Here is a 26,898-nt window from a genome sequence, read left to right as displayed (position 1 = left end):
AAGCTACTAGCTGAATAGTTGCTGCTTCAGGATACTTCACATCCTGTATGAGATGCAACACCTAAAAAGTTAAGTGAGATGCAGGATCCTGGTTTATTTTAAATTATATGCCTAATTAGGTGAATCCTTCCTCCTAGGTGTTTTGAGTCTAGTCTCTAGAGTAAGTTGTGGAGAGAAAACAAGGGGAAGCAAGCTATGGCTTGATTAACGATCCCTCCACTTGATTTCTAACCACTCGATCCCTCTGACGCTGTAGAGATTGTGGCTCAAACGACTGCAAGGTCATCGTGTTAACCACTAAAGATGGTCTATCCTTTGCAAGCTAAAAGAGAAAAGGTGGTCCTATATTTCTATCAACCAAGCTTATGCTTGGAGGTAAATTGATTAGTGCAAGACTATGCCTATGAATTGATTAGTGACCCAACTTATACCTTTCCAAGAAGATTTTAAAGGATGGAGCTTGCTTGCTTTCTAAGCAAAGTACTATGTATTCTAGGGAAAGGAAAAGAGGATTAGAAGGTTAGGTTTATGGGATAAAACTTGTGAAGGAGTTCCCCAATCCCTAAAATCCTTGTTAGAATTGGTATTCCGGATGGTTCTTGAAGAATTGTCTTTCAAAAGAGCGGGACCACACGGGGCCGAGTGGACCCAATCTAGGGTATGAAGAAATAATGTAGCAACTAATGATATTCTTACCCTAGAGAAGGTGGGAAAATGATCAAAGAAAGTATTTTCACTTGAAGATGTTTTGATTCTATGAGGTACTAGCCTTGGGGATGGCAGGGAAAGTTTTGATCCCAGAGCTAGGGCTTGGCTATTCTAACAACTCCACCATCAGAATGGCTTCAAAATTAGAGGAGAGCTTGAGGAAAGGCCATCGCAGGAGACCATGGGAGATCGATTTTTTTGGATGGCTAATTTGTCGGGAAATTGATGCCGTAGGCACCCCAACTTAGCTAGACTTGGACAAAGATGAAAGAATATGAGTTTTAGTGACCACCCTTGGTAGATCATGTTGATTTTTGGGTAGCATCGAATGTGCTCTAGCTCTGAATTTTTGTGGGGGGCTAAAACACATGAGATCTCCAAGACCCATGGGCCATAAATCGTTTGGTGAAATTCCACCCAGATTGTATTTTATTAAAATAATTAATATTTTTAATGGGGTTCCTAAGTCTAAACTTAGGAAGATTAAAATATTAATGGGTATTAATGAAAATATGGGTGAGAAGATTTTAAGAGATGAGGATCAAGTCTAATTTAATCTTAGCCGTTGATTGGAGATTAATCATGACCGTTGATATTTCAACAGGAAAAGTATAAACGAAGACTTGAGAGTCATTTGGAGACACATCGGACAAATACTCAGTAACCCGAGGGAAATCGATTCTCAAGGAGTAAGAGTTCGATTTCAGAGGGAGAGTTGCAGGGTGAAGGAAGAGGAGGGTATCAGCATCAGTGAGAGACCGAGGAGGATGGGACGTAGTGCATCAGAGGGACAATGCAGAGGAACAACTCAGAGACGTAGCGCAGCAAGGGACGCAGTCCTCACACAATCCTCACGCAGAGATGACATAGAGGTGATGCAGTGGAGGCTGGAGGGTCTCTTGGGTGTCAGAATTTCTCCAAAGGGTGGAGGAAAATTATCTCAGGTGTTTCTCTATGTTCTGAAAATCATTCCTTGTAAAGAGATTGTTGCTGAAGAATAATAAATAAACCCTCATCTGCTGCACCGGTTTTCCCGCATTGGGTTTTTCCGGGGACTATTGTCAAAAAATAACTGTGTTGATGTGATTGATTCTTGTGCTTGTATTTTATTGTTCTTTTCTCTATATGTGACAACTACAGTAGAATTTACTTTGATGTTTATTGAAGGGTTTTGTAAATAACTTATTGTGGAAAATAAGTAGGAGAAATAAATCAGTTACTGCAGTAGAATTTCGTGTTAGAAATTTTCACATGGTATCAGAGCAGAGATCGGGCAACAGGATTAGAGAATCTGCAATGAGTCGTGAACATGATGCTGGAGCAACAACTCAAAAGGACTCACGCAGTTCTCTCGGGAAAGAGGAAAGCACGAAGAATATAATGGATCACGACAATTCTGTGTTAGCTTCTAGACTGGAAGAAGAAGTCGCTTGCTTGGCAAGTTCTGCTTTCTCTGAGGTTTGGTATATTGATAGTGGAGCTTCTATGCACACGACGGGAATATGAGAATGCTTCTCAAGCTATCAAGAAGAACAGATGAACTTCCAAATCACCATGGGAAATAAGTCAAAGTGTACCCCTGTAGGAAGAGGTACTATAATTTTTCAAACAAAAGCAGGGGATCAGCTTCAAGCTAGCGATGTGCTGCATGTGCTTGGATTGGGGATGAACTTACTCTCTATATCTCAGTTACAGAGAAAGGGCTGTGATGTTTACTTCATTGGGAAAAAAGTAAATGTCAAACATCCGAGTTGGAAGAAGGAGGCCCAAATTGGAGTCAGAAGTAACAGACTGTATAAGTTACAACTAGAATCTCCAATGGCACTGATAGGCAGAAGTGGGGAAAAAGACTTGAATGAACTATGGCACAAAAGGATGGGGAACCTACACCATGGGGCTCTAAAAATTCTCAGAAGAACCATCACATGAGTTCCGAAATTAAGTACCAAACGAGACGAACTATGCAGTGGTTGCGTACTGGGCAAGTACGCCAAAGCGGCTTATTCTAGAAGTAACAGTAGGGCAAAGAGTGTTCTGGGATTGATACACTTAGATATTTGCGGACCCATGTCCACAAAAGCTCTTAGTGGTGCCGAATACTTTGTCACCTTCATTGATGACCATTCTAGGAAAATTTTGATCTACTTTCCAAAAACTAAGGATGAGGTTTTTGATCGATTCAAAGAGTTTAAAATTCTGGTTGAGAATCTGACAGGGAAGAGGATAAAAGTGTTGCACTCAGACAATGGTGGAGAATACATTGATAAGGACTTCACTGATTTTTGCGCAAGGGAAGGCATCAAAAGAGAATGGACAACTCCATATAATCCGAAGCAGAATGGAGTAGCAGAGAGAAAGAACAAAACTATTGTTGAAGTAGCGAGGGCAATGTTGTATGATTAGGATATGCCCAAATTTCTATGGGCAGAAGCATGCAACACAACAGTACATCAAAACAAGACTCCTCACAGGGCATTAGATAAGACTACTCTGCAGCGTGTCTTCACCAGCAAGAAGCCTAGCGTGAGTCATTTCAGAATATTTGGGAGTTTGGCATACTGCCATATACTCGAAGAAAAGAGGAAGAAGTTGGATCAAACTGCAGAAGAAGGATATCTTGTGGGATATAGTGAGAATGCTAAGGCATATAGAATCTACCTTCCGAGAAATAGAAAGATCGTAGTACGATGGGATGTAAAATTCATGGAGGATAGAGCGTTTAGGAAATCCCGAGAAATGGCTTGGATGATTCATTGGTCCAGCCACTTCAACCAACAGTAACCAACACCAATACTTCTCCAAAGGACACGAATCTAGAGGCATCACAACAGGTGGAATCTCAAGAGGAGGAGCAAATAGATCTACCTACTACCAGTGGAAGAACGCGCTGGGAACTTCGACAGATACTATGGGATGCAAAGGAATTCATTGGAACTCCTAGGAAAGAGAAAAGGGAGCGTAGACTACGAGATATATACCAAGCTTTGGTGCCTCAGGTTGGAGAACCCTCTAGCTTTCAGGAGGCTATTCAACATAAAGTATGGGTAGATGCTATGGTGGAGGAATACATTTCCATAATGATCAATTATGTCTGGGAAGTGGTACCTAGGCCTTAGGAAAAATCAGTTGTAGGTTCGAGATGGATCTACAAGGTCAAATATGTTGCAGATGGCAGTGTGGAAAAATACATAGCTAGGTTTGTGTCTAAGGGGTATGCTCAGAAGGAAGGGATAGACTACGAAGAAACCTTCACCCCAGTAGCCAAGTATACTTCTATTAGATCCGTGATATCCCTTGCAACACAGATGGGGTGGGAGATTCACCAAATGGACGTCAAGACTGCGTTCTTGAATGGGGTGATAGAAGAAGAAGTATACATTGAACAACCAGAGGGTTTTGAGACACATGAGAAGAAAACTCATGTATGTAGGTTGAAGAAAGCCTTGTATGGGCTTAAACAAGCACTTAGAGCATGGTACGGTCGAATTGATGGTTACTTGCAGAAGATGGGATTCGTTAAGAGTGACGCAGATCCCAACCTCTACTATCTGATTGTAGAGAATGAGCCTCTAATTCTGGTGTTATATGTGGATGACCTTTTCCTGACAGATTCATCCAGCCTCATCAAGCATTGCAAGGAAAACCTAGCTACAAAATTTGACATGAAGGATTTGGGATGGATGCACTATTTTTGGGGTTGGAAGTTTGGCAACAGTAGGGTGGAATTTTCCTTGGACAAGGGAGATACACTACAAAATTTTTAAAAAGGTTCAGAATGCAGGACTGTAGACCCATGGCTACTCCAATGATTACGAACTGGAAGAAGAATGATGCATCTGAAGATAATGAAGTAGATCCCACCTTGTACAGGCAGCTCATAGGGTCCCTGATGTATTTGGTCAATACCAGGCCAAACATTTGTTACGCTATCAACACCCTCAGTCAATTCATGGTGGAACTGAATAGGGCACACTGGGAAGCAATGAAGCATGTTCTCAGATATATACGAGGAATAATCGAGCATGGATTAATGTACACCCGAGGCAATGATATCAGGTTGAGTGGGTTCACTGATGTAGATTGGGCTGGAAGTTCAGTAGATCGAAAAAGCACCACTGGGTGCTCTTTCAACATTGGATCAGGAATGACCTCCTGGTGTAGTAGGAAACAAAAATCCGTAGCTTTGAGCTCAACTGAAGCTGAATATATGGCAACTAGCATCTTAGTCACCGGGTTTGGTGAACTTGAACGAATAAATTCGGAATTCGTTGAACTTCAAACGAATTCAAATTTATTCGTTCAAGTTCGCCGAACAAAATGGCGAACTTGAACATCATGAAGAACCCGAATTTTATACCGAACAAATTCACCGAACTTAAGAAAAAACACCAAAAAAATCGTTGAAATTCGTTTAGGTTCGTTTAAAAAAAATAAAAAATGTTGTTTGCAAATTGCAGGCCCCATGGTTTTCGTTTCATTGTTTGCGGGCATAGGTTTCATTTTTTGCAATTGCATCGGCGGGTTTCATTGTTCATTGTTTATCTTTATTATCACGATTCACCACAACCGGCGACACTCCAGACTCTGTCACTCCACAACTTAGTGAGCAGCGGCAACGCTATTGCAATTTTGTGGTGACCACAGCCTACAGCTGAACTGTGACAGCCGCAGGCACAGCTCTAAGGCTCCTCTCCGTGATAGGTACAGTGTCTAATCACGACAGATCACTGGTTGTCCTTGTTTCGTTTAGAAATAAGCACTCTGAATAGAGGTTGTTTGTTTGTTGTATTTTTTTTACTATATAAATAAATTTGCACCCAAAATTTATTTATGTGTGATTTATATAATGTAAATTTATAATTTTAATATTTTAGAGACTTTTCATAAAATTAATTTAAAAATATATAAATTTTAAAACTTAAAATAATCAAATCGTGAAAAATCTCTAAAATTCAAAATAATTAAATTATAATAGTTGAAAATTGTAAATTGTAAATTAATAATTTTAATTTTATTATAAAATTGTAGTAGTGTTGGAAAAAATTATATATAATTTATATAATTTTAATATTCGAGGAATTTCTCATAAAATTAGATAATATATATATATATATATTTATATATTTTAAAACATAAAATAATTAAATTGTGAAAAAACTCTAAAATTATCTTAAATTATAATAATTGAAAATTGAAAATTAATAATTAATAATTTTAATTTTATTATAAAATTGTTTTTTTTTTTTTTTTCTCGTTAAAACTATTCTATTATATACATAAACAGATAACAGTTACATCATTTCAAAACAGAAAGAACCAGCTGCCTGGAAGTAATGGCAGCTTGGAACAGCTGAGACTGCAATGTCCGAGGACTTAACCAGACCAAAAATAAACCAACCCTCGCAGGGGCGCCAGCAGAGCAACAGACTAATCCTGCGCAGGGGAAACAAACACTTCCCAACCACAGAAAAAAGATTCCAGAACCCAAACATAGACAGTTTGCCATCAACATTGGCATAAAGACAGTAACATAAAACCAAAACATAATCAAAACAACGAGAGAGGCCGAAAGTCCTAACAGATGTGCCGCAGAGACCTGGAACGAAGGCGCAGCTATTCTTCAGGTTCCTCCTCAACCACCCGGCACCACCCGTATTCCTCCACCTCCGCTGCAGTTGGAGCGGTTTCCATGTTGACATCTTCTTTTTGGCTGATCATCGCCTCCTGAGCCAGAGGGCTTTTTGAGACATTCCCTGGATCTGCAGTGGGCGTCTTCATGACTTTCTCTGAGCCATCAGCTGGCTGCTTCCCCCGACTGTCTTGAGTATCGCTGCCATCCGGGGACTCTTCGATGAAGAGAACCGACACATGGGCGCTGATCCGGGGACAGTTCAAAGAACTGTTGAAATTGAAAATGGCAGAGCCGAAGGCGGGCGAGGAAGCAGAATCAGGAGCGCTTGAATCCAGGAATTGACTGGACTGAAGGGGGTTGGCTTCAAGGGTGCGATGGCAATGGCAATGGCAGCAATGGGGAGAAGTTTCATCTACAGGAGGGCGCGAAGATCCTCCACGGGAGGTGCCTCGACGGCTGAGCATTCGCTGTCGAGGCCTAACCATGATTGCAGGGCCCAAATGTATAGAGCGCAGAGCGAAATTGAGAATCAAACCAGTCCCGGGGAGACCACGAACAGGCGGTGGGTTGGCCCAGACGGAAAGGCAGCCGCTTGGAGCTGCTCGCAGCTCCAGAGGTTGCATAAACATACCCTGAGGTTGAACAATGAACAGACCATAAACAGGCACAGTGAAGCCCAACCCACCACTGCATTTATCATACCTGCCTGCTCCTCGAAACCCGTCCGCCATTACTGCAACCTTCATGTGAGCCGAGGAGCCGGACCCTGGCTTGCGTACAAGGGTGGACGAAGCATTTAAGCTCCTCTGTTAAATGTCAAAAAGACCACTCCCTCGCGGCTGAAAACAGGCTTGCGCCCATGTGTGTTCCTTTCGACTGCGCATGGCTGGCAGGTGGCCGCATTTAAACGCGCGTCCCATCCGTTCTATCACCCGCATCCGGGGATAAAATTGTAGTTGTGGTAGGTGAGGTTGTAATTTAATTGTAATTCAATCATGTTTATATATGTACATTTTTTTTTGTCGAATTTTATGGACAAAATTTTAGGTGTTGAACTTTATTCGAATTTCAAGATCACCGAATTCGAACACGAACCTAGTGGCTTAGGCTAGCATAGCATCGTGTGAAGCCATATGGCTTAGGAAGTTGCTTGTGAATCTATTCAGGAGATGGATGGAAGCGACGAATATTTTGTGTGATAATCGGGGTTGCATCAAGCTCTTTGAGAATCTAGTTTTTCATGATTGGTCGAAGCACATTGACATCAAGTGTCACTTTATCAGAGACTGTGTCCAGCAAGGGGCAATATAGTTACTGTACACTATGACATGAGAATAGGTAGCAGGCGTTCTCACCAAGGCTCTAGGAAGAATAAAGTTTGTTTATTTCAGGGAGAAGATGGGGATGATTGAGAATCCATTTTAGTAGCAGATACAGATAGTGTAGTTCTTAAGAGGGAGCTGCAGTGTAGCAGTTAGCAGTGACAATGCTATGGGTAGCATGATGCAACATATTGACAGGGAGTTGCAGTAGAGATGCAACAATGACAATGGTAGTGTTATGGGCATCAGTACAAATTGCAGCAACGCAGTGGATGAAGGGCATCAGACCGAGCATTAGTAGCGTAGAAGACCGATGTCGTGGATCATTATGATACTTATGCTCGGAAGTATTGCTAGAGCACATTCCTTGCTAAGAGGGAGTGTTGATTTTTGGGTAGCATCGGATATGCTTTAGCTCCAAATTTTTGTGGAGGGGCTAGAACACATGAGATATCCAAGACCCAGAAATCGTTTAGTGAAATTCCACCCGGATTGTATTTTATTAAAATAATTATATTTTTAATGGGGTTCCTAAGTCTAAACTTAAAAAATTAAAATATTAATGGGCATTAATGAAAATATGGGTGAGAAGCTTCTTAGCCGTTGATTAGAAATTAAATTACGGCCATTGATATTTCAACAGGAAAAGTATAAAGGAAGACTTCAGAGTCATTTGGAGACACACCGAGCAAATACTCAGTAACCCGAGGGAAATCGATTCTCAAGGAGTACGAGTTCGATTTTAGAGGGAGAGTTGCAGGGTGAAGGAAGAGGAGGGTATCAGCATTAGTCAGAGACTAAGGAGGAGGGGGTGTAGTGCATCAGAGGGATGACACAGAGGGACAACTCAGAGAGGCAGCGCAACAAGGGACATAGTCCTCACACACTCCTCACGTAGAGATGATGCAGAGGTGACGCAGTGGAGGCTGGAGGGTCTCTTGGGTGTCAGAATTTCTCCAAAGGGTGGAGGAAAATTATCTCAGGTGTTTTCTCATAGGTTTCTCTATGTTCTGAAAATCATTCCTTGTAAAGAGATTGTCGCTGAAGAATAATAAATAAACCCTCATCTGCTGCAGTGCTTTTCCCGCATTGGGTTTTTCCAGGGATTATTGTCCAAAAATAACTATGTTGATGTGTTTGATTCCTGTGCTTGTATTTCACTGTTCTTTTCTCTATGCTATTATGTGACAACTACAGTAGAATTTACTTTGATGTTTACTGAAGGGTTTTGTAAATAACTTGTTGTGGAAAATAAGTAGGAGAAATAAATCAGTTACTGCAGTAGAATTTCGTGTTAGAAATTTTCATAGATCAGTGCCTTAATCTTTGGGAGAATGGAGTCTATGATGAATATGAGTAGGATTTTTTGGTTCCCAGTCAAGGAGGCCTCAAGATCACTTCACTAGTCGTCTAGGTCTGGGAGAAGCAACCTTGCAACATTTATACTTCGATGTGCAAAGGAAATGGCTTATCGAGGTCAAATTCTTTGATAGAATTACCCCTAGGAGATTTCGCTTATACTACATGGCCATTACATTGAGAGATGCTATAATAGAGACAAATTCCACAATTTTAAGCAATAAATGCATGCAACAATTAGCCCTAGAACAACGAAAATTCCAGTCCAACGTATATGACAAAAGTAAACAAGAATAACATCAAAAAGCATGTACTTACATGTAACAGAGTATATCCAACCATTCACAATTGACAAGAGAGAAGCTCCAAGAGAAGATAGACCAATATCCACACATCAAAATTCATCCATAAAGCTCCAATTCATCCAATAAGAAAAAGCGCGAAATTCTCAAGAGAGAGAAGAGATCCAATCCAAAGTGATGATGAAAAATGAACTTAATTCACTTGTATTTATACACAACATAGGAGTTCGAATTAGCCTCCTTAGCCTACATAAGCCCGAAAAATAAAATAATGTTATAATAATTCAACTTTTGGTGACAAGCCCACCAAACTAGCTCATAAATGAAAAAGTAAACCTCTTAAGAGGACAAATAACAATTTATGCATGTCGTAGGGCCCTCTAAGAGGCCTAATGAGGTCCATGGGTGCCACAATGAAGAGTAGTACCCTCAAAAGCAGTGGACAAGAGGGTGGCCCCTTGTAATAACATGTGGTGCTCCAAATGACGTGGGGGCATACAAGTGTCCTCATGGGTCTCCAAACAAATCGAAGATGCCTGTAGATCGCCTGCAAGGGCTAGGATGATGGTGTAGGTGATGCCACATCATCATGCAAGTCCTGGATCATTTGCCAAGTCTGTGATGTAGATCTGGGGCCATCTGGGCATGATGGATCATGTGCATCCTCTTCATCCAATAAGTGAACCACATGCAATCTTTGAATGGATGTGGTGATCCATGGAGTGGAATTTGCTGCTGTGGAGACCCATGGCTCTCAACGCTCACCGTACATGTGCCAATGTAGCCCTTTGGAGGATTAGGACCCCGTATAGGGCGACCAAACCCAAGTTGGAAACCATATGCAATCCTTTATAAGATCCAATACGTCCCCTAACCTTCTCATACAACAAGTCATTAGAGAAACCGAGTAAATGAGCTTACCTAATCATGGACCACAGGTGGGGACTTCATAATGGCCTACCCTTCCATAATAGGCTTCAGGATGTGCCAATGCCTCCTAAACTCCAAATGGGGTTAACCAATAATCCCATTAGGTGGTTTCTGCTTCTAAAGGGTATAATATAGTCAAGGTACATCCTTCAAGGGGTGGTGGCATGTGACAAATAAGTGAATGAAGTAGGGAATGAGAAGGGGCAACCTTTGGTCACATTATGGGGTACAAGGGTAGCTAATAAGAGGGAAGCCCACACTTGGGTTTATAATGTGTAAGAGGAAATCATGGTACATGAGTTTCCTCGATCTTGATTTTTGCACCCTTCTTTAATGCCTTTTGCCTTTTTATGATTTCCTTTGATTAACTGCTCGGGGCTCAAGGGGTTAGAGCACGATGTATAAGATATAGCAGTGAAACCGCCCTTTTAAGGTTTGGCGGTTCATCGGGTTGGGACAATCATGGGTTCCTATATGATGAAGAAGACTCATAGAACCTGTAGGAACTAGGGTGATGGCCATGATGATGGGGTAGAGTTCATGTATTGGCTTTTGCCCACGTGCTGAATATGTTTGTCTCGACCATCTTTTGCATTTTGTGGTACATTTCCCTATTGAATGTGGCCATATATGTTTTTATCTTTCTTTTTAGTTGCATCAATCTCCGGGCTTCATTCCAGGCCATGACCCAAGGAGTGGGCAAGGGGAAGGGGCATGCCAACCATATGTGGACTCAATGGGGGAATGTGGACCCAGGTGCGAGAAATAATGAATGAGGATGTAATGAATGGAAAGAGGGTAATATAAACGGATAAGGGAGCGAGACCATGCAACCAGAATCGGGGTTTCCCATGAAATACTACCCCTAGAGCCAAATGATTAGTAAAAGAGATCCCACGGGACTAGAATCCAAGGTTAATACCTAAAAGGGGTCTAGGGGACAAGAGCAGAAACCTAACCCATTCTTTCTATCGAATCCCCCATTAACCCATTCCCAGAAGTGTCCATGATAAGCAAATTAAAATACTCAATTTCCAAATGACAAGGCATACCTTTAGATTCGAGAGGCCCACTTTCAAACATACGATCATGGCAGATGGGCGAGGGACCACATGGCTGGCTCAGGTGGCGGAGAAAGTGGCACAATGAACTAGCTGGTGGCTGCAAGGGGCTGCCGACTATTGGCTGACGACCATCTTAGAGAAAAACATTTCTCTTAGGGATTTTACCAACAAAATGGTGGGTAACAAGGCCTTATCATCATAATGATGCCAAGTAGGTTTCCTCAAAATATATTTTTAGAGATCAATGCTACTTGTGAATTGATTAGAGCGGAAATAACAATGTAATATGAGATTGCAACAAAGAGATAATACAATGAGATGCAAAATGCGACTAGCAAAGGGATGTGAGATGATCAAATTACAAGTATCCCTAGCCAATGCCAACGAGCCAAACAATTATCAATCTGCCTCATTAAATCCCTCTGCCAATGAAATGAACCACCATAGCCAATAGATCAGTCAACTAAGGAATCAGATCAGAGCTCCAATATGACATTATTAAGACACTTGTGAGCGATATGTTTCAAATTCGCTTATCAATTCAAAATCACAAGCAACAAATGAAGTGCTTTGAAGAATACTTGAGGATTTATCAAAATGAAAGCAAAATGCAACTCTGAGATGTAATGATGAAAAGAGAACAGTCAACAAAAAGAAGTTACTGCAAACCTTATATCTGTAATAGGTATCTTCAATATACTGAGATCTGTACTGAAAGTAATTCAGGACTAACCACCAAGTTAGGAAAAGCCAATGCGATAGGCAAAAGAATAGCACCGTAAAGATGAGATGGCCTACTGTAGCATATTATCAGTGTATAAGACAATTCAAAGAGCCAGACTTAGAGTTAAAAATACTTAGAATTCCAGTGATTGATGTCTTACCAAATCTTAGGCCTTTATTACTGCAAATTCTATATCAGATCCCTGTAATAGTGATATCAGTCCCCAAAACAGTCATTGAATGTATACAATGATAATCCCAAAGCACTTGTTATTATTATGAGACATTTATGTAATGTTACTCAGTGATTTTAGGGTTGTGTTGCTACAAGTTTCTCTGAGATTACGTTGATATACCAAGACAAATACCCAGGTCTCAATGCACAGACCTTAAAACAAGTGTGAAAAAACTGTTTCAAAAGATCACGCCAACCTACAACCACAATGTGTTAATTCTGAGATGAAATGAGGCAAGGAGCAGACAAGGAAAGGCTAGCGGCCAGGCTATATGAGGCTGCTAAGGCTTGCGGCTAGCCTTAGAATGTAAACGGCCAGCCAATTGAAGCTCAAAAATTTATCTTTAAGCCCTTCCAACTGAACGCTATATCTCTGCATGCAGAATGTTAGCTTCCAAAGGCAATATATATCAATGTTGTTAAAAGCGCGAGCGGGATTTAATCGGCGCCGGGAAAAAAGCGGAAAAAATCGGCAAAAGCGGGAAAAAAGCGGAAAAAAGCGGGAAAAAAGCGTTTGGCACAAAAATATTCATTTTTTTTCAATTTTTTTAATATCTAAACCATCTACAACATAAAATAAATACATTGACACATAAATATGATAAAAAAACTAATATATAAGATGTTTAATATCATTTCTAGCGCTAAAATCACACATAACATTGAATCATGTCCTGAATAGTAAGTCCTGAGTCCCAACTCAGCCTCAAAATATCAACAAAAAATATGATAATGTATCTCATCATGTCATAATGTCATATACAATAAAATGAAAGTCTAAGACTCTAATCCTATTGATTTCCTCTGCCCCTCTTGCGAGAAAATGTCACTGCTTTCCCTTTCCCCCTAGATGAAGATGCTGGTGCCTGTGCTGGTGGAAATGGCAGTGGAGTCTGACGTGTTCTAGAAGCTGAAGAAGTAGAAGTAGCAACTACTGTAGGTAGACGGAGACCACGTCCTCTACTGGTGGTAGTGGTAGCCCGTGTAGGCGGTGTCACCTCCTCCTCCTGCTCCTCCAACTCCTCCTGCTCCTGCTCCTGCTCCTCCTCCTCCTCCTCCCCCTCCTCCTCCCCCTCATCCTGCACTAACCAATCATCAGTGGGATCCATGAGAGGCCTCTCGGTCTCAACCCTCCATTCAACAGTGGTGTCAATCCCATCCAATGAGATGGCATCCATATCAGGTGTCTTCTCTAGTTGCCTCACCCACAATCGAAGATTGTAGTAGACATAGACCATGTCATTAAGTCTATGGGACTCCAACCTGTACAAAGTTCATGAAATAATAATTAATAATTAATATTATAAAAAAAATATTGTTTAATGAATTCAAAAATTTATTTGGAAATTTGCAATATTTTAAATGTTTAAGTGTTAAGTTGTTAACCTATTGCGCTTCTTGTTGTGTATTTTTTCAAATACACTCCAATTGCGCTCACATCCTGAGGAGCTGCATGTTTGGCTGAGGATGCGTACGACAAGCTTTTGCAAAAGGGGTACTCTGCCACCATACATCTTCCACGATGCGTCTACAACAAAATTACAAATAAAATTTTAAATAAACATAAGAAAAAAATGGAATTTGAAGAGACAATGAAATTTGAAACAAAGTTACAAAGTACAAACTAAAAAATACCTGGCATTTTAATCGTCCTATCAGTGACAGCCATCTCAAAGCCAAATGTGCCACCTAACATCTTATATGTCTCAATTTGTTTAGAGATCTCACCATCTTCTGGACACAGGTTAATAATCCATCCACGATCTCAGCATCAAAATCAAACCCACATGCATAAGAAAATGCAGGGTTCAGGAAAAGCCCAGCAGCATGAATGGGACGATGGAGTGTGTTGTTCCATCGCTCATCAATCACTTCCCATAGAAGGAGTTGTCTCTGAAACCCATCATCTCCCTTATCATCATAGTAGGACCGAATGGCTTCTTTGGCCCTGTCCATGGCTTCATACAAATAGCCCATTGCGGGCTTCTCACCATCAACCAACCGAAGAACCTTTACCAAAGGTTCAGTAACAGCGCACACCTCATGCACTTCCGCCCAGAAGTCTTCCTGGTATGGAACTAGTCTGCACACGGCCTCTCCTTCTGGTTTGCGGCTCATTGACGAAGCACGCCACTCCTATGAAAGAAACATTCTCTTCAAATCCCACATAGAATTCAAGAGGGATTGAAGAGATATGAAACTCGTCGCAAACTCTTTGTTGTTGGTGCATTTTCTCATCAAGCTAAGCACAGATGTGTGATTGTAAATAAATTTTGTGATGCTTTTTGATGAGTCAACAATATCTTTGACAAAGGGAATTTTCCCTATGTCCTCTAACATCAAATCAATACAATGGGCAGCACAAGGTGTCCAAAATAAAGTAGGATGCCTGTCCATAAGCATTCTACCAGCAGCAACATAATTTGCAGCATTGTCCGTTATGACTTGGACAACATTTTCTGCACCCACCTCCAAAATAAACACATCCAGCAAATCACATAAAGTTCTTGCATCTTTGATTTGATGAGTTGCATCAATATATTTGATAAACATAGTCCCCTTGGGACAACTAACCAAGAAGTTTATAAGGGTTCTCCCCTTTTGGTCAGTGCAAGCATCTGACATAACAGTGCATTCTATTTGTGCCCATGATGCCCTAAAATCCTCCAATCTTTGGGTGCAGTCACGCTTTTCCTCTTGAAGAATCCGGCCTCTGAAATCATGAAGAGAAGGGATTTTGTACCCCGGGCCAACACTGGCAATAGCATCAACAGTAGGTTGGAAAAATGGATTATTCCTTACAATGCTGAAAGGAATATCACTCCAGAGGAGAAATTTTGCCATCAACCTATCAGCTTGTTCTTTTTCAGTTCTTTTTAGCATTGAACCGATAGTTGGTTGTGAACCAGGTGTGGTTCGAGGAACAAAAAATGATGATGCAGCTACCGGATTGACTGACGCTGCAGTAGAACCAGTGCCACTTGGCCCACTTCCTTCATCTGACCTTTTTAGTTGCCTTTTGAGTTCTTCTTTGGCCTCTCTAGTGTGCTCTAATTCTCCCAATGCTCTCATGGCTCTTTGGATAATTTCAGGATTTGTATTTATACAGGGCTCCACATCACGTCCAGGGATTTGTGCAAGGTGGAACTTCAACCTGTACACCCCCCGCTTATCTCCTTTCCACACAACTTGCAATTCAAGTTTTGTCTATCATTCGGAGCTTTAGGTTCACCATATTCCCAGAAAGGATCCAATTTCCTTGGCATGTTTGTTTTTGAATTTTGAATTTGCAAACCTATGGAAAAATAAGGATTAGGAAATAGGAATTTAGGATTACATAATACAAATTACAATTTAGCATTTACAAAATTACAAGTTAATTATTTCCAAAATCCCAATTTCCAAACCCAAGTTACCCAACCAAATGCCAATGGCAAATGCCAAAAAACAATGAAAATTCAAAAAACATAAACAATGTTTAAAAAAAATGAAAATAAAAAATAAAAAATTGGTTCTCATAGTCATAACAAATTACCCATCCCAAATCAATGAAAAATTACAAAAAATTCTTTAAAAACAATGAAAAACAAAGTTTTTAAAGAAGCAAAACAAAAAAAAATTAATCTACATACCGTTTTTATGGACAAATTGGTGATCTTGTCTTGGATTTCTCCTAAAAACACTTGGATTCACTCCCAAAGTCGACCCAAACCCTTCAGCTCTTCTCCTCCTCCTCCGCGCGGCGACAGTCAAATGACATAAAAAAAATTCATTTTTCCCTATTAAAAGCCCGCTGCCCGCGCCCTCGGCGATTTTTTCGGAAAAAATCGCTATAAAAAAAATCTGGCGATTTTTTGGGATAAAAATCGCGTTTTATGCGGAAAGGTGAAAAAATCGCGATTTTATCGCGATTTTAACAACACTGATATATATCACTTAAAACCCCAGCGAAAAATACGACATAAGGATCAGATCTTTGATATTTTGGAAAAGGACTTAGATTACAATGCCACGGGTTAGATCCACAACTTTCAATGGTAAAAATAGATCAGAGAAAGGATAAATTATTTGCAACTCAAATCTTTCAATTAAACCCTTACCAAAAGGGCTAGTATAACCCTACAACCATGCGGCCTCCTCTTCTAGGCATAGCGTTCAGAATCTTAGATTCTGGCATATGGGTGTGGCAAATCTGGGCTTAAGGAAAGCATAGGCACCAAAACCCCTTGCGGCCGCTTTCCTTGGTGAAACGCTGGCCAAAATAGTGTAAAAAACCCTCAAAACCCCAGTTGAATGGGCGAGAAACTTCAAATCTTCAAAATAGCTAATCCTTTCTTTAGATCTACAGGGTTTTCACCTGCAAAGGAACTTTATGTACAAGATTCTAGCAACTAAATCCTAGATCTAGACAACCCACGTTAGATAAATACAAAAATATATATGCAAAATAAAAAAAAAACCCTAAAACCCCAAGTACTACAAAATTAAAACAAGGTTAGAAATAATGTATAAATATTTACTATATTTACAAATTGAAATTACAAGCTTTCATTAGCAAATTAATTCTTTTTAACCCAAGATCAAATAAAAATTATTTCTGAGAATTTTGAAATAAAATTTATGGATGAATAATTTCATAAGATAGTGAAGCCAAAACCCTCCTGCAAAATAATTTACCAAAACGGAAGCTTAGAGCCCAAACAAGGTCGGCTCTTTTCCATAGTCTGTGAAATTTGAGCCCAAGGGCTAGCGTACTTGTGATAAACTGTTAATTCACATAGTGAATCAGATCACCTAAGATAATTCATACCGATAGAATGTTCTTATCGCTGACAAATAAAATAACAGTGAAAATTCATTTAGCGCAATATTGGATGAGCACATAGCTAACACATACCACAGATCAAAAAATAGAAGAACACTATGAACTGAATCCCAATGTCTTTCTATTATGATAAAAAATGTTCCCAGCAAGCAATACCAATGTTCAAGAATTACATCATCCAAAGATGTCCTAATACAAGCAAAATTACTTCTTTATATCGAGAAATCCCTCCAAGTGGAAAATAATGGCTAATTGGCTTGATCCTCATCAAAATAATCTTGAGTGATGGAAATAGCTTGATCATCTTTTAATTTCCATTGTGGAATTTTTAATTTTGAAGAAATTCAAAATTTTCTTAAAATTCACCTTTAATTAATCCAAAAATAAATATTTTGGATTAATTTCCTCAAAAATTTGATTTTGACTTAACCGCTAAGGTCCAATGGCTAAATTTTCTTAAAATATCCATTTTTCCCTTGGTGGGGGACCTCCAAAAATTGAAATTCCTTTGACCCACGAATTTTTGATTATTTTTCGTTTGGAGAGAAATTAATTTCTCTATAATTATTTTTTTGTCTCAAAATTAATTAATTTTCCAGTTTAGGATTTTAAATTTAACCAAAAAAATTAATTAATTGACACTAGGGGGGATTAATAATTATTTCACCCTCAAATATTTTAGCCATGGTGTTTAAATACGAGGAACCATGCACTCAAATATTTTTTACATCAAATTATTACAATATCAACCCTTGAAAGGGGAAAACACATTTAGACTAATACTATCAACAATTTATCCAATTCTGCGACACAATATGATCTTAGTATATACCAAGTATGTTTGTAATAAAATAATTTAGCTAAATGTGCTTAAATTATTCCCAAACACACTTTTACAATGTCTCAATATAACAATAGGACTCACCTAAAACATTGTCAAGGAAATCCACCCTAGCTTTGGGGTTTAAGAAATCCACCAAAATCAAAGGCTTACTTAGGTGTTGCTACATAATTAAACAGTCATACTAGCATCATTTACAACACAACTTGCAGAAATTGGGTTTACAATGATATAATAGTGCTGGCCGATGACTTTGATTTTCGAAACATTTTCTTCACATCTTTGTACTCTGCTTCCTTGGACTGTTGACAAAGTGTGGTCAACACACCCCACATCACAGGAAGCACTCCCAAGCATGATGTAAACAATTGCAGTATAATCCAGAAAGCTAACATTGCCTTGTCCACCTCCTTCTAATTGGTCAACTAAGCACAATTGATAGGATTGGCAACTTTGTTCCTAACAAACAGCGAACGCTCAACCTCCTCCAATATTGTTTACAGTGTATACTTCCAAGGTGTAAAGTTGGAAGTGCCTTAGCATCTATTACTATAATGTTCCTAAATAGGAATTTAAGTGATAAACCAATTAAACAAACAGTGCAACAGTGGAAAACTAAAAACATTTAGCAAACACCCATGAAACACTGTAATATTGGAACTGCTGAGCCATATATTATGAAATATGAGAGCATGATTACAATATATAAATGGAGTAGTGCATTTGGGTTTGTCTCAAGGACAAGCTAGACCAAACCCAAGTGGTAGAATAGCTGGAAATATGGCTGTTCAGCTGTTGCTCTGCTATGCTTTGCGCTGTCCTAGTAAACCATTGATCTGCTGACTTCGGCCTATTGGAAAGTGCCCAAAAACTGACCATAAAATTCTGCCCTTTTAGCCTTAGATTCCTTGGACAAAACCCAGAAAAACCTAAAAGGGAATTTCTTTGATTTTGACTTTGGATATTCGGCTTTTTTGGAGCTACTCTTCGGCTATATCTGCTGACTTTCGGCCTGCTGGAAAGTGTCAAAAAACGGCCCAGAAAATGCTGCCTTTTTAGCCTTAGACCCTTTGGACAAAACCTAGAAAAACCCAGAAAGGAATTTCTCTGATTTTGACTTTGGATTTTCAACCTCTTGGGTACTGCTCTCTGGCTACATTTGCTGAATTTCAGCTTGTTGGAAAGTGCTCAAAAACTGCCTACAAAATTCTGCCCTTTTAGCCTTAGACTCCTTGGACAAAACCCAGAAAAACCCAGAAGAGAATTTCTCTGATTTTGATTTTGGATTTTCAGCCTCTTTGGAGCTGCTCTTTGGCTACTGCTGCCAAATTCGATTTGCAGTGAACAGTCTGCAAATCCACCTGGAAACACCCCTCAAATGCTGCTTTCCCCTGTACTATCTGATCCCTTGCTTCCTGGATGGTCCTTGGCCCTGATGGCTACTCAATCAAGCCCATGAATTTGCTGTTGGAGGCCACTATGTAGTCTCTCTGCCCAGAAATGTATATTGCTGCATGTACTAGCTGGTTGGCTGCAAAACACTGATAAAATACGCTCGGTCCTCCACCTTCCTTGCTCTCGAAAACTCCCAGCAAGTGAGGGGTCTTTTGGTTGGCTAAATCAACCTCTGCGTATTTCTTCAACCTCTGCGTATTTCTGGCTGCCCAAAAAACACGCAATCCCTTTCTCTGTGTGGCTGGCTGAGCCGTGAATTGCTGCTGGTGGAATCTCTGTGGAATAGCCTCCCTAGGGTGGGTATGGATGGTCCCCCGAAGTAGAGGTTGAATCTTCCCTGCGGAAGACTCGTGGCTAAACAGCCGGTAGACTCTCGAAGCAACAGAGCGTACAAGAGTAAGTTTGTTTGTCAAATATTCAGAATGAAAACAAAATGAGAGCTGATCTCTCTTTATAACTCCTTGGGCTCCCTTAGCCTCATGTGGGCCCCCCCATCCACCCATTCGATTTTCCCTCCAAGCATATCGAATGGCTAATTCGAACTCCTATGTGGGTGGCCCCAACATTCCACTAGCAGCTAAATAAAGTCGATTTGGCCCTTAAGTCCCTAAGCCGAAAGTGGTGGGGCCCTCTTCCTTGGTAAAAAATGTGCAAAATTGTGTAGCAACACCTAGTTACTAATGTGTTTGAGAAGGGACATGACAATTACACTCTCTAAGACTAAGACTGATCATCCCTGCAAATCTTGAAGCACACCTCAATCAACAAATTAGCCAACGAGTAATGTAGATTGGTCACCTATCTCGGAGGAAAATTGGAACTCCAATCCCTGTAGTAACTAGGGCATCAGTCCCAACAGTTTCCCATTGAAATATTCAACCCCCTCTTTCAAGAAAGCAATTTCAACATAGCAAGCCTTGATGCCATGTAGAAATTTCATGAATCTACCCCATCTGAACTTTCAACCTCACTTTGATGAGGCCACAGATTTTATCACATAAAATTTTCAGCCTTAGAGTTGAACAGAAATATTAAAAAATAAGAATATCTCAGATATGCCCACCAACAGTTTAGGCAAGTTCAACTAGATAAACAACACAAAATACTTCAACACTAGATCAATGCAAAAACTCTTAGAGCATGATCTAATTGAGCATGCAGTTCTGAAAAGTACATTCATTAACAATGGAAATATAACATCACATTTTAGATCTGAAATTTCATCTAAGTCATGCCCAATCACTCAAATATGTCGGCCTTGCTGTCCTGGTAAACCAGCGTATCAAAACAACTATTAAACTGTACAATTAAGAGATTGCTTGTTTTTGTTCAGATTGCAATGCAACGATTGAATTGCAGCATAGTGATAATATATGTAATTGCTAGTGCTATGGATAGAAGTTCTAGGTTGAATCTGATGCACTATCGCTTCTTTTCCAGGGCGGAGATGGTTTTTTTAATGAAGTTGTGAATGGGCTTCTTTCATGGAGACATAAAGCTCCTTATCCACCATCTCCTGTAGATGTTGAACATTGCATTCAAGAAAATGCAGGCCAACCCATTGTCCCACATACTGATGCTGTCCAAAATACAGAATTTGGTGCCAGAGCTGTTCAAGACGCAGAAGATCATGCTGAACTTGATTCTCCTCCTTTATGCTATGATAAAGATTCACGTCCTCTTCTTCCGAATTTTGTTGCTTCTAGGATAGAAGCCTCACATTTAAGCTTGCACCAAAGGTTACCATCTGGGGATGACCCTATTTCTGAGGGAAGGTCTGAGGATAAAAGCTCTAAAGTGAATCTGATGGTTGAATCTTCCAGAACATCACTGAGAGCTCAACATGAAGTACCCAATCCGAGATCGGGATGTGATAACATACAAGGTGATATTTTTTAGTGAAATAGTTTCCTTTGGTGAAATAAATTTCCAAATATATTCTAGTTGCAAGTGTATTGACAACTTCAAATTTGGTTATCCAGGTTCTTGCACAAGTGGAGAAGCAACTACTATGCCTTCCGTTCTGAATCCATCATTCAGAATCGGAATTATACCTGCAGGTTCCACTGATACTATAGTGGTTAGGTACCACCTGACTTATCTACATTCTTTACAGAGCTCCCCAGTAAACTGAAAAAGAAAATAATTTGCTCATTTTATAAAGAATGGCCACTTTAAAGTTTAAAGTAACATCTAAAGATATTCCCTGAATGTGATGTATGCAATATAGGGTAGAATGATAATCTAGGTTTCAGCATTGAGACATTTTATATAAGGGCATGCATATAGTGAACATAATTTGTTATTTGAAATTCATTTTGATAGCTAAACAGTCTTTCATCATGAGAATTATAATGGAAGTAGTTGCTAATTATTGTTGAATGTCCTATATTTCATCATTAGATGTATTGTATAAAATGCAACTATGAATTAATTTCAATTTTCTGTTGGTTATGGTAGCACTACTGGAGCTCGGGATCCTATTACTTCTGCACTACAAATAATCCTTGGTAAAAGGTTACCACTTGATATTGCTCAAGTAGTCAGCTGGAAGAGCAATTCCAAGTCATCTGGCGAGGCACCCTGTGTACGCTATTTAGCTTCTTTTGCAGGGTAAGCATTTTTCCCACCATCGATAAAGATCTTCTTTGGAAAGTTACAATGAACTCCATGATCATTGAATGACTATACTAAAGTTCAGTTCACCCCAGATTACATGTTACCTGGGTATGGATGTATGTAAAGGTAATCTAGAAGTAATTTGTAATTTTGAAGTATAGTGACACACAAAATTTGGGTTTGTAAAACAATCTGAAAAATGAGTAATGCTAAATTTGATGCTGGATGTATTATTATCTGATATTAGGTAGTTATACTATATTTAGGATGACGTTGGCTATTTTGGGGCTTTTAGAGTGGCATATGTTCTGGTGGGTCGATTTACAGCAGTCAGGTTGGTCATAGAAAAGGATATTGGAGGGATAAATTCTAGATGCATTTTGGAGTGGTAAAGAGTTGAAACATGTCTATGAAGTCCCTGTGGGGTATGAATATGGGCACAATCTACACAATACCACAGGTCAGTATGCTGCACCCTAATCATAGAGCTTTATCGTCTTCATTTTAGAGTGAAGAACAACCTTGAGGTATTTCAACTATTCTTTCATTTGTATGATCCAAAGCTAGGGGTGGAGGGAAGAGAGACGATACATAAAATAGAAAAGGTATCTTACAGGAACAAATAAAGAAAAAGATGGAGAATACAGCCAAGTAGCTTTAGGATTCCCCTTTTTTTGGTGATTCCTAATCTAACATATTTAGCTTTGCATTCTTTCGAAGCATTTTTGCCTAACAGCAAGATACTTCTTTTTTTGTGGGGAAATGATGTATAAATAATAATACTATACATTTCCTTACTACATTAAGGTCAATTCATTTATAAAAGAGAAAAACTTGTTTTCTGTTTTTAAGCATTCTTTCATATGAAGAAATTAAAGCAATATTATTTTTTTCCTTATTTTTATATTTCATGGTTAGAAAATCATTTCTCATTGCTTCATAGTTCAGAGACCTGTGCCTTTGTCAGGTATGGATTCTATGGCGATGTCATCAGGGAGAGTGAGTCCTATCGGTGGATGGGACCTACACGCTATGATTTTGCAGGAACTAGAGTATTTTTGAGGCATAGGTACAGTTTATACTTTATTTCCATAATTAGCAGCATGTAAGTGGAACTGTTCGTCCATAGAAGAAGCCTCTACGTATATGATTACCTTATTCCCTTCAACTTTTAAACTCCAATTTTTTATAATATGCAGATCCTATGAAGCGGAGGTATCTTTCATTGAAGTGCCAGATGAAACTACTCATCACATTAGAAGTGAGCTGGCAAGTTGCAGAAATGAGGCAGTTCAAAATTCAAAGAAAGTGAAGTGTCTGATGAATTGTGCTGTTTGTGCTAATGGTATAAAGTCTGATGACCCTATAGTATTTAGTAGTGGAGTGGAAACATTACCACAGACTAAACCACACGCCTCAAAGTGGTTGAAATCAAAAGGACTCTTTCTTAGTGTGGGTGCTGCTTTGATGTCTTGTCGGAATGATAAAGCACCAGATGGGGTTGTGGCTGATGCACACCTGGCTGATGGTTTTCTGCATCTTGTTCTAATTAAAGATTGCTCACATGTTTCTTATCTAAGGTAATATGTAATGTTTGATTAGTTTCATGTTTTATACTTTGTTGTTCCATAAGTAAGGATGGTAAGGCAATGAACGCAGAAAACAACTTTTGGAATAATCCTTTGCTGTAAACAGAAAAACAAAAGACTATTTTCCCCCAAAATATAACTATAACTGTGTAATAATGATAATAATAATAAGTAGATTAATACAAGGTCAAATGACAGACATCTTACCTTGTGACTTGTACAAGCATATAAGTATAGTGTCATTAGGCCTTTTGTAACCAATGATAATTCTATCAATCATTTTTATTATTCAATACTTGTAGAAATCTTTTTACAGCTTAGTAATAAACAGTCTTGTTTACTGCATTTGATATGAAGTTATATGATTTTGATTTTTTCAGGCAAACATTACTGGAATTTGGCTATATATCGTTTTTTATTAAGTTGCAATATTTTATTGCTGAAATTGCATTTTTTAATGCATAAATGGATTTGGCACCGTCAAAAACATGCATCGTGAAATCTCAACGATTGATATCAGATGTTCTAGCGATTCTTATAAAGTTTTAGCTAGACTTTGGCCAAATATGTTTGGGAAAATATGACCAGAGAAGGTCCATACTGTGGCATGTTTAAATGACACTATTTGATATTAAACCTATTGTTTGACCAATCTCTGTCAGAATCTCTTCTGGCAACATTACTTCGGAAAGAGATTCTGCCATGTTTGGAAAGCAGTGAAGCAAGCACATTCTTGAGAAACTGATCTTGGTCTTGGAAGGGCTTTGTGTTGGTCAAGGGTCTTGGATTTCGTTAATAAAGAATCTATAAGAAGAGATTGAAGGGTTTTCCTCTCAAGAGGAGAGGTTTTGCCCTGGCTTAGAGCCTACATCTTGTGCACTTGTATCAAGTTGATCTTTTTATTTTGGTAGCTATTTGATGATTGAAGAACACACTATAATAATAATAAGAAGAAGATAATCCTAATAAGTAAAAGGACATCGCAAGCAAAGATCATAGAAAGAAGAATCATTAATGTCATCTTGCCTTGGATTCTTAAACATGGTGTCAGAGGTATGGTTCGCACAAGGCATGAAGAAGGTCAAGCTCTATTATGAAGAAGCTTGAAAAGAAGTGTTCATCATTAACAAGTCTTGTTGACCAGTACGTGTCTACGACCCATAGTAGTACACCGCCTTTTTTAGTAAAAGGGATAGCGCCTGATCGACGTGTCTGTACTGTTCAACTACCATCATCAACTTGATTATCACGTTATATTGTAAACCCTTTCTGCATATGTAAATTGTAAATAATCTCAGTAGATCCGTGTCGTGTATGTAATTGCCTAGGTAAACCTACTTTTCTGGTGACGATCTACATTCCGGGAGGTTTTTTGTCTCACCGATCCATTCTCGGATGGTCGGCAGAGTTTTCCTTCAGCCTTACCCCAAAGCCGGAATGGATTTTGTCACTAGGATCTTAGGGGAGTCCTAGTGTTCTAGATCGAGTCTATGTAAAAGTGATTTGGGAATAATCCTAACTATTTGGTTAGGTTATTTTATTACAAATTGCTTGATCTGCTAGATTATATTTTGTGTAGCAAGAACTAGGTAGTCTATGAAGGTCTTTTGCAAATGGGTTTTCCCCTTGAGATGTGAAGAATATAAAAATCATGATGTAAAGTGTCTTGAGGGTTAATAAAATTAATTTATCCCTTCATAGGTTAATTAATTAAATTTTCTGGCCAAAATTAATTAAAATCCTAAGCAAGAAATTTGATTAATTCTAGGTCCTAGGTAAATTTAAGTTCTCCAAAGGCAAAATTTGTTGGTCCTTAAAAAATTAAAGTTTAAGAGGTCCAAAGACTAAGGTAAATTAATTATTTTGCTAAATTTTAAGCCTTTGGTCCCTGGGGTTAAGTCAAAGTCAAAATTTTGAGGAAATTAATTCAAAAATTTAATTTTTGAATTAATTTAAAATGCATTTAATTGAAAATTTCAAATTTCCTCAATAATTTAAAATTTTGACAGATGAGATTAAAAGAAATTTTAATTCTCACCAACGGTCGAGATTGCTTTGATGAAGATCTCTTGAACTAGCTGTTGGAGGATTTATCTTTAAATAGGAGGTCATTTGTCAGTCAAAATGATCTGATCTTTTGATTGTGTACTAAGCAAAAAGCTCTCTTGTAATCTTTTTATGAGCAATAAAGAAAGACTTTGGGGTTAATTTCTGTTGGTGTTACTTTTCATGGAAATACTGTAAGATGTGTCATTTTCATGCATAGATTTCTTTTTAGCCACTGATGATACCTTTATAAAGAGTGATTTGAGTACAGGTATCTTGCTTAGTCGGTGGGGTTTGAATAATAATTTAAGTTTTGAATATAATAGCAGGTATTTTTATTTATCTGAATTTTATTGTCGTTTTCTCGCTATGTTGATGGCTGAATTGAGTTTTACAAGAAAGTCTTGATTTTTAGATCATCGGGCGTTCGGGGAAGTTCTCAGTTGAATCAACCAACTTCCGATCCGTGTTTTCTGAAGAGCCTAGCTTAAATTTGATCCTGGGTTTATCATAAGATATTTTTTATGGATGATGCATGAAGGGTTTTGAGCTCGGTACCTCCTCTAAAATTCAAAAAAATTATTTTTTTTGTGCTAAATCGATAGATCTGGCTGTTGAGAGCCTCAATTTATCAGATCTGGGAACAGAGTCGGACTCACACTCCCTAGATCTGATAGATTTGCCATTTATGTACATAGATCTGTAAAATTATTTTCAGTTTTCTAACTTGGGTTTTTGGGGTTTTTGTTTTTTGGGTCATTGTATATATCGTTTGGGTGTTTCTTGTTGTCCCGCAGCTATAGATCTGAAGCAGAAAATTGTGAAGAGTCCAGATCTAGGCCCTGCAGGGTAAGATTTGGGTCTCTGGGTTCCATCAGTATCATTTTGGCACGGATCATATCTAGATTTCACAGCCCAAGGGTTTAAATTTAAATTTAGATCTGGAAATTTTGTGAAGGCTTTAAGGTCAAATTTGAAATAGGTGGATTTAATATTTTATTTAAATATGGAGAATTTTCAATACCCTCCAGATCCGCGCCATACATCATCGCTGCTCCATCATGCTTGCGTCCCTCTCTACTGCCTTCTCTCCAAAACCTCAAAACCCTTGCCATCGCTGTCCCTCACGTTGCCCAAACCCTCACCTGTACGCTACCAAAACCTGCAAAAAATTAAAAAAAAAAAAGAAAAAAAGAAAAGAAAAAAAAAGGCTAAACCGGCCATCCACGCATATCCGCTACCATTCCC

At 38.9% G+C, this 26,898-nt stretch overlaps 1 protein-coding gene across 2 annotated transcripts in view; it reads left to right on the top strand.

Moving 5' to 3' along the window:
* ACD5 (Diacylglycerol kinase family protein) overlaps positions 1-26,898 on the top strand; it is a 184,277-nt gene that overhangs the window by 137,017 nt on the left and 20,362 nt on the right. For both annotated transcript variants that reach the window (XM_089414229.1, XM_089414226.1), the window contains 5 exons: positions 20,837-21,281; positions 21,379-21,481; positions 21,857-22,009; positions 22,983-23,084; positions 23,215-23,595. In XM_089414229.1, the coding sequence (XP_089270355.1) occupies positions 20,837-21,281; positions 21,379-21,481; positions 21,857-22,009; positions 22,983-23,084; positions 23,215-23,595 (1,184 nt within the window). The remainder of the gene's footprint in view (positions 1-20,836; positions 21,282-21,378; positions 21,482-21,856; positions 22,010-22,982; positions 23,085-23,214; positions 23,596-26,898) is intronic.

Source organism: Pinus tabuliformis, chromosome 6, assembly GCF_031772625.1.
Source record: "Pinus tabuliformis cultivar Carrire ecotype Pingquan chromosome 6, CPIR1, whole genome shotgun sequence".
Classification (NCBI taxonomy): Eukaryota; Viridiplantae; Streptophyta; class Pinopsida; order Pinales; family Pinaceae; genus Pinus; species Pinus tabuliformis.
The sequence above is the reverse complement of the archived record's forward strand: the minus strand, read 5'-3'. Positions and strand labels throughout refer to the sequence as shown.